At 40.2% G+C, this 14194-nt stretch overlaps 2 protein-coding genes across 4 annotated transcripts in view; one reads left to right on the top strand and one right to left on the bottom strand.

Annotated features, from left to right (window-relative positions):
- Nucleotides 1–3886, top strand: part of plekha7a (pleckstrin homology domain containing, family A member 7a) — a 140474-nt gene extending 136588 nt beyond the window's left edge. For all 3 annotated transcript variants that reach the window (XM_061076964.1, XM_061076965.1, XM_061076966.1), the window contains 3 exons: nt 1213–1346; nt 1783–1916; nt 3392–3886. In XM_061076964.1, coding sequence (XP_060932947.1) covers nt 1213–1346; nt 1783–1916; nt 3392–3414 — 291 coding nt within the window. In that variant the 3' untranslated portion in view covers nt 3415–3886. The remainder of the gene's footprint in view (nt 1–1212; nt 1347–1782; nt 1917–3391) is intronic.
- Nucleotides 3887–6750: 2864 nt separating this feature from the next.
- Nucleotides 6751–12322, bottom strand: c8h11orf58 (chromosome 8 C11orf58 homolog). Its single transcript, XM_061076120.1, has 5 exons — nt 12164–12322; nt 11177–11260; nt 10987–11047; nt 10658–10767; nt 6751–7922 (listed from the first exon to the last, which is right to left on the bottom strand). The coding sequence occupies exons 1-5, from the start codon at nt 12215–12217 to the stop codon at nt 7698–7700; spliced, it is 534 nt and encodes a 177-aa protein (XP_060932103.1). The 5' UTR covers nt 12218–12322; the 3' UTR covers nt 6751–7697.
- Between the last annotated feature and the right edge of the window lie 1872 nt (nt 12323–14194).

Raw genomic sequence — 14194 nt, 5'->3', positions numbered from 1 at the left:
GAATAACAATCCTGCACAGTTGTGATGCATCTCACTTCTTCTTTGACGCCATCCATACTCTCACCCAACCCGGAAAGATGTAAGGGTGTTATTTTCCACTTTAATGTCTAATTTGTTTGTCAAATTTGTAGCCACATATTTGTGTATTTGCTGACCAAATTAATTCCGAGGAAAGATATCATTGTATCCGCAGCCTTTCACTCAAGAGAAAAAGATGTACAGTACACGAAAGAGAAAATGCTCAAGGGGACTGTGTCTCCGTATGAGAGATAACACACAGGAGCTGTCTAGGTCAGGTTCTTGAGACAGACTGACATTGGGTTTGTTTGGAAGCAACCTTGTTCAAAGCCTTTTGTGTGCTTGTTCCAGAACTTCCAGTAAAAAGCAATCACATTCCTATTTTGAAAAGTTTATTGCAGCAGCAGAACATAGTGTTCGGCTTCTATGCTTCGACTTCATCTCATCCTCAGGTATGATCACATTGATATAAATGGGAGTGATGAGCAAATATTTGTAACACCCCTGTGGGGCCCACAGGTGGATGCTGGGAGGTGGAAGGGCTCACTCAGCAGGCAGCAGTACTGGTGTAGGGCAGCAGAGGCAAGCAAAGGGAGAGATGGGAAATCTTTGGAGCTTAAATAGACCCTATCAAACTAGGAGGGTGTGTCTTATATAGGGTTGTGGAGGTGCGGCAGGTCACATGACCAGTACAACTCGAGTTGACTATGCACTTGCTCCCATACCTCGCTCCATTTATTTTTGTGTTTTAATCAACGTATTTGAAACCTTTGAAAAATCAAAATTTCATAATGACAGGTTGGATATCTTATGAGTAGGAATATTGTTCTTTTCATTTTGCAAACATTACATTTTCTCCTGACTCTGTAAAAAAGATTATTTCCATTTTGACAAAAGCTGATTTCTTGATTTGGATTATTTCATGCTAGTTGTTTTAAAGGTTATAATTTACGATCCACAGGTTAAGCTCCTATGACTAAACAAAACAATCCTATCCCTTAATCTTAAAGGGAATTCTTTAGTAATATCAACAGTATTTTACCAAGCAAGTTTCATAATTCATTGTTTATCTCCACTGGAATGGAAACAAAACAAAGAATACAATGAATCATTAGTTTTGCTGTAGTATCCTATACACTACAGCTGGTCTGAAACCATGGCACACCAGTATAAGACTGTCTTTTCAATACGCAGCTGGCCAAACCACAGAAGGTTTCCATCCCGGAGCGCTACATAGAGTCTGACCCTGAGGAGCCTGTGAGTCCAGAGGAGCTGGAGGAACGCTCTCGTCGGGCCGAGCGCATCAAGAACCTCGTGGCCAGATCCAGGTAGATGACACACAAATGAATACACTGGAGTGAGGTTGAGTCAGGATGTTAATGTTTCACCACTAGGGCCATGTTTGTTTTCATAGGATCTTTGTTTTTAAAGTATAAATGGTAACATAACATTTACAATAATGCCAGAAACATGATCGTTCAAGCTACCTCCATATTGATTAAAGTAACGTCCAACATGTGTACAATCAAATCAGTTAATTTCTGGATATTTCAAAGTTCTATAAAAACACTTTGCTCAATAAGTTCAGAGAGAGACTAATTATGCCTGTGTTCAGGACCTCTCTGACTACCTACATACTGAATAGCAAACATTTTTACTGGATAGATTTGGAGATTTTTCAAAGTAAAGTCCAACATTTTCACTCTGGAATAGATCATTCCAGGACACTGACACCTTGTTCATGTGTGTGCTTCCTCCTGACAGTGTTCATAACATGCAGCCGTCTGCACCGTTGGACTTCAGTGAGCTGGACTCGGCTGTAAAGCAGCAGGAGAGGATCATGAACGTGTCCCAGTCGCTGGCTTCAGAGGCATCGCGCAAGAGCAAACTGGTGGCAGGTTAGTGCGCACACGCCTTCATTACCAACATGCATCCTCTTAGCTCTAACCTCAGCATCAACCATCAAATGGACCGCATGTGCCGTCCCTTTGACATCCCAGTTTAAACAATGCAACCTTGTTTACCTCAAAACCAAGTCAGCCCTCAAACAGCCTCATGGAGAAGAAAAGACAACGTGATGTCCTCACTTTGCAGAAATGTCCAGCTGTGCGAGTGTAAACCTTCAATTCATTCTCACAAAGATATGAATACGAATACGTGCACACACACACACACACACACACACACACAGTGAATCTAGAAACATATTAAGTCTGCCTAAGACTGGCATCCTGTGATGTGTCGTTGTCCCTGGTGTGCAGGGACTGAGTGGCTGGAGACTCGATGAGCATGTCTGCTCCAGGTATATCTGCCATTTCCCCTTCTTGTGCTCTGGATTAATCATTAAGTTTGTTGTCTGCCCAGAAATGTGCACAGCTTACATTACAGCCGCCTCGAACTCCGATCACTTACACCTTTCTTTTAAAATGTCCCAGTGATGTACATACGATATAGGTTTTTTTTTATGCCAAGTAAATCTATGAGAAAACGAATCGTCATCAACCAAATCCTTTCACCTTTTGTTTGCTGTTGGGAATTTCTTCCTTGTTCATATCAAGTCAGTGTAAAAAGAAAATCTGTGTGGAGTGCTGGTTTCTTTGTCTTTAGAAAGGGCTTCTTCAGGGAAATCTGGTGACCTGTCTTTGTGTGAGTGGTGTTTTGGTGTGAGTTGTGTGTTTCAGTTTGATTCTTTCTTTTCTATAATATAAGAATATTCACACTATTATGCACATTGCTTTGTACAGCTGCTGTGTTTCCTGTGAATATAACATTTTACTGGTGTAAAGCAGTCCAGACCAAATAGGCCAAACAGTTGTGGGGATTCCTGTTTGTTCTGTCATACCTCTGCCAAGAGCCAACTGTCCCCTCATGAAACAACATTTAAATTCACTAGTTCTGGATTTTTGTTTATTTCTGCACCAAATTTCACACACTTATAAATTCCATTTACCTGAAGAGGTTGGATTTTTCAAAGAAATGTTGGAAAAATGATCTCGTAAGTTTGGAGAAAAAGGAAAAAATAAAACTTTATTCTTTAATGGGTTCTTGGTTCAAGCCCTCCTCCTCCTCCACACAATTTCATGGAAATGGTTAGTTTTTGTATAATCCTGCAAAAAAAAACAACGTACATGAAAACCTATTCTCCTTGGTGGAGGAGGATGACAGAGGTATCACAGGTATTATGTTAAATTACCCAAAACTTTAAACTGTTCAAAGAGACTGGGAGCTGTTTGCTCTCATGAAGGCTGCTGGAAACCTGTTAAAATCATACATTCTTATGCAAATGAAATGTGTGGTTCATTTGTATGAACACGTCTGTAAATTAAAGGTGTGTTAGCATGATTTAATTCCTTTTGTTTTTCCTTCTTTTCAGCCAAAGCTGCTGCACGGCATTGACCCGCAGGAGCGACCACCGCCACCGAACACGAGGAGGAAGGAAGGATCCAATCGTTTTTTTTAACACATTCACTTGGAACGAAGCCGCTCGCGAGACAAAGAGCTACAAACATGCTCCTAACAGTGTGTTGAGTTGTAATTTTTAAATAGACTCGAGTTTCAATGCTTCTGCACTTACATGGCACCGTCAAGTCCTAATTTATAAACAAGTAAATTGCAATTTTTTTTAAACTAATCTATAATGACCTGTTCTGCCACTTTCTCTTTTACGAGTGACTAAAAAGAGTGAAATAAAAGCCGACATGCTCTGATAACTGTAGTAATGTTTTCACATGAACTATTTATTACGTGGCTTATTTTTGATCGTGTTATTTCTACTGTATAGTTTCTCAACACTGTCCCCCAACGATCACGGTCCTGTCGACTTCAAGCGTCAATAGTCAGCACACAAAATAAATATTACATTAAACAAGTTCATTGTCTGTTGTGTATTTCCTTGAAATTTTACAAATATAATATACTATTATATATACTACTACTACTCATTTGTGGGGTGCAGGAAATAGAGAGTGTCGTCCACTAACCAGAAGGTCGTGGTTTGATCCCTGGCTCATCCAGTCGGAACCCCAGAGTGCCCTTAATGGTGTGGGATAGAAATAGAAGCAGTGAATGATGTGTGTGTGAATGAGAGAATGTGACCTGTTCTGTAAAGGGCTTTGAGTGGTCGGTAAGTGCTGTATAAATACAAGCCATTTAATGGTCTGTATGTGTCATAGTGTTAATATACTAGAATACAGGATAATATTCAATTTAAAGGCATATATATGATGTATACTTGATGTTGTTGCCCAGCTAGATGTTCAGTTTTGTCTTGGTATAATGTTCTATATCATCTGTCCTGTCCTGTACAGAGAGAGCTGTTCAAAGTGCTTCAACACAAGAGAATATCCACTTCTACTAAATGATAAACATGTGTGTGTGTGTGGTGGAGAAGTGCTGACATCAGACAGGAGCAATGGAGGAGACACTTTGTAAAAGTCCCAGAGAGGCAGCACACTCAGTGAAAGCATCTGTGTGACAGAGGTAACAGAGCAAGGTCGGTCAGTAAAGTTAAAGCAGGCGTCAGTGAGGGGAGCAGACTTGAGGGGGGGGGGGGGGGGGGGGTACACAGCAGCAGGAAAAGGAGGAGCAGAGGTGAAAGTAAAGGAAGATAAGACTGAGCTCAATGAAAAGATATAAACTAAATTGTCATCTATAGAGAGTTCTGCCAGGGAAATGATCATGAAAATTATAGAATTTATTTTGTAAGAATTTGCTTTAAATAGAAATACTAGAAATACATTTCCCCCATAAAATGTGCATTATTTGAACTTTTTTGTCTATGTACATGTTTTATGCACATTCACATGTATTATGGGTGTTCCAGTTTGGCACAGAGTTGAATAAAAAATCAAGAATCTGCACATCACAGAGGAGCTTCCTTGTCTTGATGGCCTCTCCCTCCTCCTTCGGCCATATTAGGACATTGCCTCACTCTGTGTAGGTATTTGACCGAGGCCGACGTTCTTTGGCCTCTTCATGGTTTCCTGTGGGATCTCAAGGTGTTTGTCTCAGTCCTGGATATCCACTGCCTTCCGGTAGTTTAGTCCCCTCAGTTCTGATCATCTTGTCTCTCTTTGATGCTACCTGACCTCACTGATCTAGTGGGTATGACACTGGTGTGTTCGCTGTAGATTCTGGGGATGTGGATCAGTTGATGCCTCTCCTAATGCACAGCTCCGTGCCACCCGTGTACAGGAAGTGGCTGATGGTTGCTTCATTTTTTGAGGAGTATGGGACAGTGCATTTCTTTGGTAAATGCTACTCTTTTTTTTTTTTTTTTAATATTTTATTTTCAGTTTCATATGTAATGTGTACAAACAAACATATCAGTATACCAACAGTATAGAGACATAACAAAGGACAACAAAGGACAAAGTGCCCCCCTAGCCCCCAAAAAAAGGTCAGTGTTCAAGGTTCAAGGTCAACAACAACTACATTAAGTCATTGAGTATTTGGTGTAAGAGATGTACCAATATGGTCTAAACATGGCTGCCAAATTTTCAAAAAGGTGTTATATCGTTTTCTGAGACACTAAGTGATTTTTTCCAGGGGGATGCAACTATTCATCTCAACAGACCACCTGTCAATAAGAAGAGGGGAATCAGATTTCCATGACACTGCAATGCACTTCTTAGCCACACATAGAGCAACTTCAATAAATTTGAGTTGTGCATTGGTTAGAGAACAGCGAATACTTGTTAAGTTCCCCAATAAACAAAGTTCAGGGTCGTAAATGCTCATCTTGATGGCAACTTGTTCAATGAGCTTTGAGTTGGCCTCTCAGGTAGTTTTCTACAGTCACGTTGATTTCTTGATGAAGGCTCCTAGTGTCCTGTAGATGTTGTAAATTCCATGTTATATATAAAGCTTTATATAATGCAGAATGATGCAAAGATTCCTATTCAACACAAATAGTCGAAGCTGCTGTGTTTTCACTTTGTTTCAGCTGAGACTTATTTGCAGTCAAAAACATCCAGCCTCAGTCCTCAAAAGTGGAAAACAAGTAAGTCTTGCGTTAGAACCATTTGCTCAGTGTTTGATTCTGAGGCGTAATAATCTCAAGGAATGAGACAATAAGCTCCAAACAGTACATCTTGTTTTTGTGGCTGAGTGTCGACAGGAAATCTGCACTGTCTCAGCAGTAATTGGAGAATAATGAAACTGGCATGTTACACTGGTGTTCTGCAGGAAATTAAAAGAGAAACCAAATCAAACAGTAAATGTGGTTTTGGATTTGAAAAAGAAAAACCCAGCTCTGATGACGGGTCGATGATCTCAACCCTGTTCTCATTGTTAGTTTACCTTAGTTTTACAATATATGTAGTAAATATAAGTTGATATTTTACTACACAGACATCACTGAGCTCAAAAACTGGATCCACTGTCGAATTTATGTTTTCTTTGCCTTTTTTTATTCAATAGTGTGGTCTTTCATTTTGGGAGCAGGACTCAAAACCAATGCGCTTGCACTCAAACAGCCGCTGTGGAACCATTTCACTCTTCAAACCTACAGCTGAATTCTGTTGGTTGCACAAAAAACTCCAAGCAAAAAGAAGAGCACAAGCAGGGGCTACTTGAGCGTTTGAGTGAAAGTATTGAACAAAAACTCTGAACATGAATCCATGAACTGACCACGTGAATAAAGATAGAGAATGTCATTAGAAGCATGTTTAAAACCAATTTTTTAAATGTAGCTTTTTTTATGTTTGAAATAAGTTTATTAAGTTTGAGGAATTTGAATGATATTGCTTTATTTGTGTACTCTTGCTTTGATGTCTTATTACATATAATTGCATCCAGTTCTTTTGATGGAATTGTCTCTCTCTCACACACACTTAACTGCCACATGTTTCTGCTCAGGGGTTTTTATATATTCTAAACAGAGTACAACTTGTTTACCTACAAACTGCTTTGTGACTCTGAAACCCAGAAAATGTGGCGCACAGATGAAATTAGGCCTGAAGGTTATTTATTACAACCCACTTACTCAAAATACACTTGCCTAAATGCATACAGCGAAATACACCTGTTCTCGCCCTCAAGGTGTTTTAAGTTAATGTAATAAGGTGATAAAATACAAATCTAAATCTGACAGATCATAATTTTTCAAGAACTCATGAAAAATGTTGGAAGTACACAACCGTGAAATAATGTAGACATGTCAGTTATTGTCCGTTTGGCTGCACTGGTTAATACACACATAATATTAACATATATCTGCAATACCAGGTTCCATGTAAAATATATTCTATCATCTCTCAGTCAACAGTTTCAACATACATGTCAAAATAAAATGAACAACCTCACTAGAGAGGAAATCCGCAGAGGCCTTCTGATGATTTTAAATTTTACATCATTTCATTCATTAGGAGTTCTGCTCAGTTTACTTTCCCCGAGCAGAATCTTCATGACACTGATCGAACTGAGAGCGTCCACAGAAAGTACAGCTGAGCAACACTTCCCTTTATTGATGTTTAAACAAAAAAAGAACTGGACCACTCGGCATCTAATCATGAACTAACACAAATTAACCTGCAGACTGAATTTGATGCCAACGTGCTTGTGTAGAGAACTCATTTCCACATCGTCAAAGAACTACAATGATGGGTGATGGACAACAGTTTAACAAATAATGTCAAAATGTACAAATCTGAGATTACAAAAAGTAATTCCCGTTGGCCCTATGCCGACTTCACAAAGGTCATTTTGAAGCCGTGTTTGGGTTCCTCGCTCCTGCTGTCAGAGTCGCTCTCAGCCAGGTCTGAGGTCGGCTCCTTACTGACGGGACTGCAGTCTGTGTCCTGGGCGTCTGTGGACTCTTCTTCACTGGTGGACTTCACTGGCTCAGGTTCTTCTGTCTGATTGTCCACTGGCGGAGCAGGGAGCGAATCTGGCTCTGGCTCAGGCTGTGGATTAGAACAAAAGCATGAGATTTTTGAAGATGAAGATAGATTTTTGTCTGTCCACAAATAATCTGTGAGTCAACATGATCTCTTAAATCTATGGATCTAGAGTGATCAGTCAAATATTCACTGATCACAAGTTATTAGGACAAGTGCAGGACTGACGTTTAACTTTGTGTTTCTTTGATTCACTCTAGAATTTATGAGAAACATGTTTAAACTTGTCCACAGACAGGACCTCGGGGTTAAATTGACCAGAACGATCAACAGGAGCGATAACATCAGAGCTTATTGATACTACACTCTTTTATGATTTAGCCTCTGGGTTTATTTAATTCCGGGCGTAGACATTTACCTTTCTATTAATGACAGTTTATGTGTGCTCTTTGGCAGTCACACCCTATTCTGCACACATAATTTGACTCAATTTGAGCTGGGCTGCTAACTCTCATGCCACAGGTTCATTGTCTCATGCAGTGAAAGTTAAAAACCTCTTTTAAGTGATAATGTCATCGTGTGAGGCGGAGACTGACGGCTTGAGACAGAGCAGCACAACTTCTCTTCCTTTACTCTGTCATCAAGGTTTAGATAAAACATTTTCTCACTTACTGTCCCTGGTTCTGACGTCTCTTTATTGTTAGACTAACCTGTCAAAAATTGCAACCCTGTGATCCATTATCATATGTTTGCTTTATGTAGTTCACTATTTTAAATACCGAATGTTGCATAGGTCACCACAATATACTTACATAGGAACTATTCAAATATTAAAACGTATTTGACAGAAGGGCTTTCACGGGACCATGAACCTCATCATGAATAATGTTCCTCACAAATCAATAAGCATGCTGAAAGAATACAAAGAAGATGTATGGATGGACAGTGTTTCACTGGGACACTACATGAAAGAGAGAAAGGGGAAAAAAAAGACAAAATGTATTAAAGGTCTGTGTGGAATGTTAAATTACATACAGTACATGGACAAAAGTATTGGGACACACCTCTTAGTGATTGAATTAAGGCGTTTCATTCAGTCCCATTGCCACAGGTGTAAAAATCAAGCACCTAGCCATGAAGTCTGCCTTTACAAACATTTGTAAAAGAATGGGTCGTTCCAAAGAGCTCACTGAAATCAACGCTCTGCTGAGTCAATAACTGCAGAGTTTCCAAACCTCCTCTGGCATTAACATAAAAACTGTCCACCATTAGCTTAATGACATGGGTTTCCATGGCTGAGCAGCTGCATGCCAGCCTTACATCGCCAAGCACAATGCTTAGTGTCGGAGTGGTGTCCAGCATGCCCTTACAGAGGTTGGACTCTGGAGAAGTGGTGGTAACTTGTTCTGTGGAGTAGGGTTGGGTACCGAGAACCGGTTCCAATATGGAACCGGTTCCAATACAACCGATACCTACCCGGACCGAAATGCAACGGAGATTTCGGTGCCTCATTTCGGTACCTGAGCCAATCAAAGCCTGAGGTCTCCGCTCGTCCCGCCTCCTCACACTTCCGCTCCTTCCTTCACGGATGTCGGCCGCGGCTGCCCGTGGACAGACTCTTGTCTCCGCGCTGCCCACGCTCCGCGTGCGTCAGGGCTTCCGTGCAGGTGGTGGTGGGGGGGGGGGATCTCCTCGCGGGACCTCTCCCCTCCGCCGGGCGCATTTCCTCCTTGGCGGTGCGCCGCGACCGGCTCCGGGTCGGCTTGGAAAGGCTCGGGGCGGGAGGAACGAAGACCACGCCGAGAAATGTTTCATAAAAGCGTCCGCATTTTAGGGGGACGAAGGCGGGGGGCCGAAGCCTGTCTGCGACATCCCCAACCGCGGAGACACGGGGGTCTCTGAGTGATGGAAAAGCGACCCTCAGTCTTCATTTGGCTCAGGCACCGGAGTCAGAGTCACGAGTCAGAGTGTGTGTGTTTTGTATTTATTTTTATTTATTTAAGTATAGTGTAAACTTTTGTTAACAGTTCGTATGTTATTCATAGTTTTAAGTTAAAAAGGGTTTTGTATTTATTTATATTTATAATCTACTTTAAACATTTAATATATTTGGCAATAAAAAAAGCCTTTCTTGGTCAAGCATCGTTTTGTGCACTTTTTTGAAAAAAGTATCGGTTCAGGCACCGTTTAGGCACCGGTATCGTTTTAAAAGTATCGGTTAGGAACCGGTATCGGATAAAAACCAAACGATACCCATCCCTACTGTGGAGTCACACTTCTCTATCTGGCAGTCTGATGGACGAGTCAGACTTTGGCGAATGCCAGGAGAACCTTACCTTCCTGACTGCATTGTGCCTACTGTAAAGTTTGGTGGAGGAGGGATATTACCATGGGGTTGTTTGTCAGGGATTGGCCTAGGCCCCTTAATCCCAGTGAAGTGAAATCTTAATACTTCAGCTTACCAAGACATTTTGGACAATTCTATGCTTTCAACTTTGTTGTCCCAGCATGACTCTGCCCCAGTGCACAAAGCAAGGTCCATAAAGGCCTGGGTGGGCGAGTTTGGTTTGAAGGAACTTGACTGGCCTGCACAGAGCCATGACCTCTATCCCATCAAACACCTTTGGGCTACCATATTAATGCCAATGAATCCAGAACGGGATGTCAAATAAGCTCCTCCCAACACTTTTATTCAATATAGTGTATTGGGTTTATATTAATATCCCAGATCCATATAGATATGTTTAATCATCTCCTGGTTTTCTATTTGCCCTCTCGTCTTGGTGTTGATGAATCCTCACCTCACTGAAACCCAGGCCGCAGTGTCTCCGGTTCCGACCGGACAGTTTCCCATCCATGCCCGCCTGGTACTGCATCTCCAGCTGCTCGTTCATCTGCCTGTCTTCCTGCCCTGCAGAGGAGACACCAGTCACAGCAGGCACACCCAGCCATTACAGGCCTATCCATGCGTGGATAGATCTGTACGGCGGATGTGTAGTGGGAGAGCCGGGTTAATTGCACTGGGTTTAAGGATGAGGCAGCAAGGGTAAGTGGCATGGCACAGTAGTTTGAGTTTGGACACATTTTTACTTGAACACAACTAATAAAGCCTTTTACAAATGAAGCTTACCACTTCGGAACATGGAAGTAGACTTGTGGTCACCAATGATAAGGCGTCCTTTGTGTTCTTTCTGTAGATGACAAACATTCAATTTTCATCTGTCACAGCTTCTCTAAAGGTTAGAAAGACTAGAACAAACTAAAGAAACATTTTGTTCCTTTAATCGATGAATTCAAAGTGATCCTAATGCAAAACAAACCTTGCCTGCGCCCATCAACCGTAGGAACTTCTGTTTCCTCTCATTGCTTCCCAGATCCGCTGCTGACCACTGGGTAGATTCATCCTGCCAAGGAAAGACAAGAAGAGTCAATGATTCCACTAAAAACAGTGCACTCATGAAATTACAGTTATATTATATATTAATAATGACATATATAGACTATTCTGACAGGGCAGTGCAGGCTGTTTTCTAACCAACAGGGCTACTCATCAAGTTCCTCTCTGAAGTCTCACACTGTGGATGAACAAGTGACACTGTGACCACTGTAGCCAGAGGTGATTACTATCATCTATTGGAGGTATGTTTGATATTAATGATCTTTATTTAAAGTGGAACTGTCAAATATCCGAAGGGTTAAGCCCATTAAAAAAGAGTCACTGAGGTTATGGAGGATCCAGAAAAAAATGAGAGCATGAACAGTCAAATTCAGACAATAGTAAAGAAGTTAGTAGAGAAGAAGACAAACACTGAAATTAGCTTTAGCTAATTGTTCCTGCTAGCCTGGTTGATTGGTACACTACAGACAGATGGAACCAGGGCAGTGACCTGTATCTTATTTGAAATATATTTTAAGGAATTAGCACAAATATTTTGCATAAATTCTATTTTTTACTGTCAAACCCGTGTTAATGCTTTTATTTACAACTGTGTGCATAATGTAAGAGGTGGTATATGGCAGATAATATGTAAGATCCTGTCATTATTCATTGCTATAAAAACACACTAACGGTTCTATCTTAAATCGACTTGACTCAATTTATTACAATGTCTGATATGTTCAGTGCATTCAAGTTCATAACCGACTTGAATAATTAGTCAACTTCGTCCAGGACCAAAAAAGATACGTGGTCAGGTTTCAAGGAAAAGCTCCGACGTTAGCAAACATGCTAACCCAATGCTAGCTTCGTGTAAGAAACCCGTAGGTTTTTTCTGCGGATCGTTCACAGTTTTCAGAGTTGCACTCACTTCACTCGGAGAAGCGGGTCGTTTAGTTCCGTGTCTGGCCTCCGGAGAACTCATGATGAACGAAAAGCTTCAGTAAAATGTCAATAAAACACCATATCACCGAACTAGCACAAGCTAGCTGGGTTTGTCAACACCGCTCAGTGTCGTCTTCTTCTTCGCTGGTGCTGCTGACTCGCCTCTCTGCTGCCGCCCACTGGAGGTCTGTGATACAACAGTACACTCGGTTGTCAGTTTATTAGGTACACTTTGCATAAACGAATACTGTCCAATTAAACTTCTGTAATAATAAGTAATAATAATAACTGGTGTGTTACCTCTTGCTTTCATCACTTTTATTACATGTATGTTTACAAAGAAATATCCCATTCATATTTACTGTCCAAATAGTGTTGATTTTATTATTTTAAATTGCTTTGAATTACGCTTGAGCTTCAGTGTGCAGAGTTTGACACTGTGAGGGTGTTTTCACATCAGCTGACTTTAAAACCTGCTGTTCAGTGTAACTGCAGCTTATTGCCTCTCGAGTATGAAAACTGAGAACGAATCTGCAGTGAAGTGGGATCCATCTTGTAAACAATATCTTGAGAATCTTGAGAAAGTATGAGCTGATGTCATTTTAAAATAATTTTTCCTAATTTGAATAATTTCTAATAAAGACACAAATTAACTTTCTGACTCAAAACATATGTGGGAGGAATCTTAAATAGCAGCAGTTCAGTAGCCTAATCCAATAAGCCTACTTTATTTGGCTCATAATACCTATCCTCTAAAAACACATGTCATTTATAGAATGGTAATTAATTAATTAATTATCTGTGATTTCAATAATCATCTAGAGACATTTAGATTTTTAAGATTATTATTAATATTATTATTTTTTTATTAGTAAAAAAATTGTGTAGTAGTTGCAGTAGTATAGTGTTTATAGACTTCACCCTTGTGTTTAAAGGACGCAAGGTCTTACAAACAAATTATGATTTATTATATATATGTATATCAATATTATTGCAAATTAATAATCAATAGCCAGCAGTGGAGCTAGATTCAGTATAGCCTGGACCAAAAATTACAGCTTAAATATTGGTATTTTATTTTTATATATTCCCCTTCCTCACACGTACTGTGTGAAATGACCCTCCACTGATGACCTGCAGTCAAACCACCAAAAGGTGGCGTGAGAGGAGATGTAATAACGAGTGAGCCGGGAGGAGCTCACACCTCCGACAGGACGATCCAACGGAACCTTCCCACAGCACAGTCAAGCACACGAGTTTATGTTTGACGTGAAAATCTTCCTCAATGGACTTAACGAGCTGTGTCCAACCAAACTGAGGCCACACGTTATATTTCCCTGTGCTAATTTCGATCAAATAATATTTATTCTGTACCAGAACGATGATTAATTGCACTTTAATGGTCCATGATGGAAAAGCGAAGGCGGTTTTTTTTTTTATTTACGGACTTTATCTTGAATTTTATTAGACTTTAAAAACGTTTAAATGATAAACATCAATGTTGAGAAATTAATCACATATGCAAAAAATTAGCACACGGGAAACTTTAACACATTAATCCAATCATTTCTGTCCACAAATATTTTGTTCTTTTTCAATCCATCTAAGAATCATTTATTAGAATACGCGTTTTCAGTTGGAGTGATTTCTGACATACAAGAAAATATTGGTCAGAAAATGTGCGTCCATAACAAAAAGTAATAAAAGCATTTATTTAGTTTCATTTAGACTAAACTGCTGCAGGTGACCAGTGCGCGCATGCATACACGAACACGCACACACACGCACACACACGCGCGCATACACGGAGAAAATAGTTGACGAGAGTTTGCTAAACTGATGAAAATCGGTGAATAAAAAGTGTTTTATAAGTTAATGAATAAAGAATCACACAAAGCAAGTGACGGACAAATAAAGAGTGTGTGAGTATACTTGTGCTTATATATTTGTGAGGACCATTTGGAGCATAAACCTACGGACGATGACATTTTTGGAAAAAGTGAGGACATTTTTCATC

The sequence above is a fragment of the Limanda limanda genome, chromosome 8 (assembly GCF_963576545.1).
Source record: "Limanda limanda chromosome 8, fLimLim1.1, whole genome shotgun sequence".
Lineage (NCBI taxonomy): Eukaryota > Metazoa > Chordata > Actinopteri > Pleuronectiformes > Pleuronectidae > Limanda > Limanda limanda.
The sequence above is the reverse complement of the archived record's forward strand: the minus strand, read 5'-3'. Positions and strand labels throughout refer to the sequence as shown.

Coding starts and splice junctions, on each gene's coding strand:
- c8h11orf58 (XM_061076120.1), bottom strand. CDS start 12,217: ATGAGTTCTCCGGAGGCCAGACACGGAACTAAACGACCCGCTTCTCCG. Junction 10,768..10,986: donor TACTTCCATGTTCCGAAGTG/GTAAGCTTCATT, acceptor TCTCCTCTGCAG/GGCAGGAAGACAGGCAGATG. Junction 7,923..10,657: donor GCGGCCTGGGTTTCAGTGAG/GTGAGGATTCAT, acceptor TCTAATCCACAG/CCTGAGCCAGAGCCAGATTC.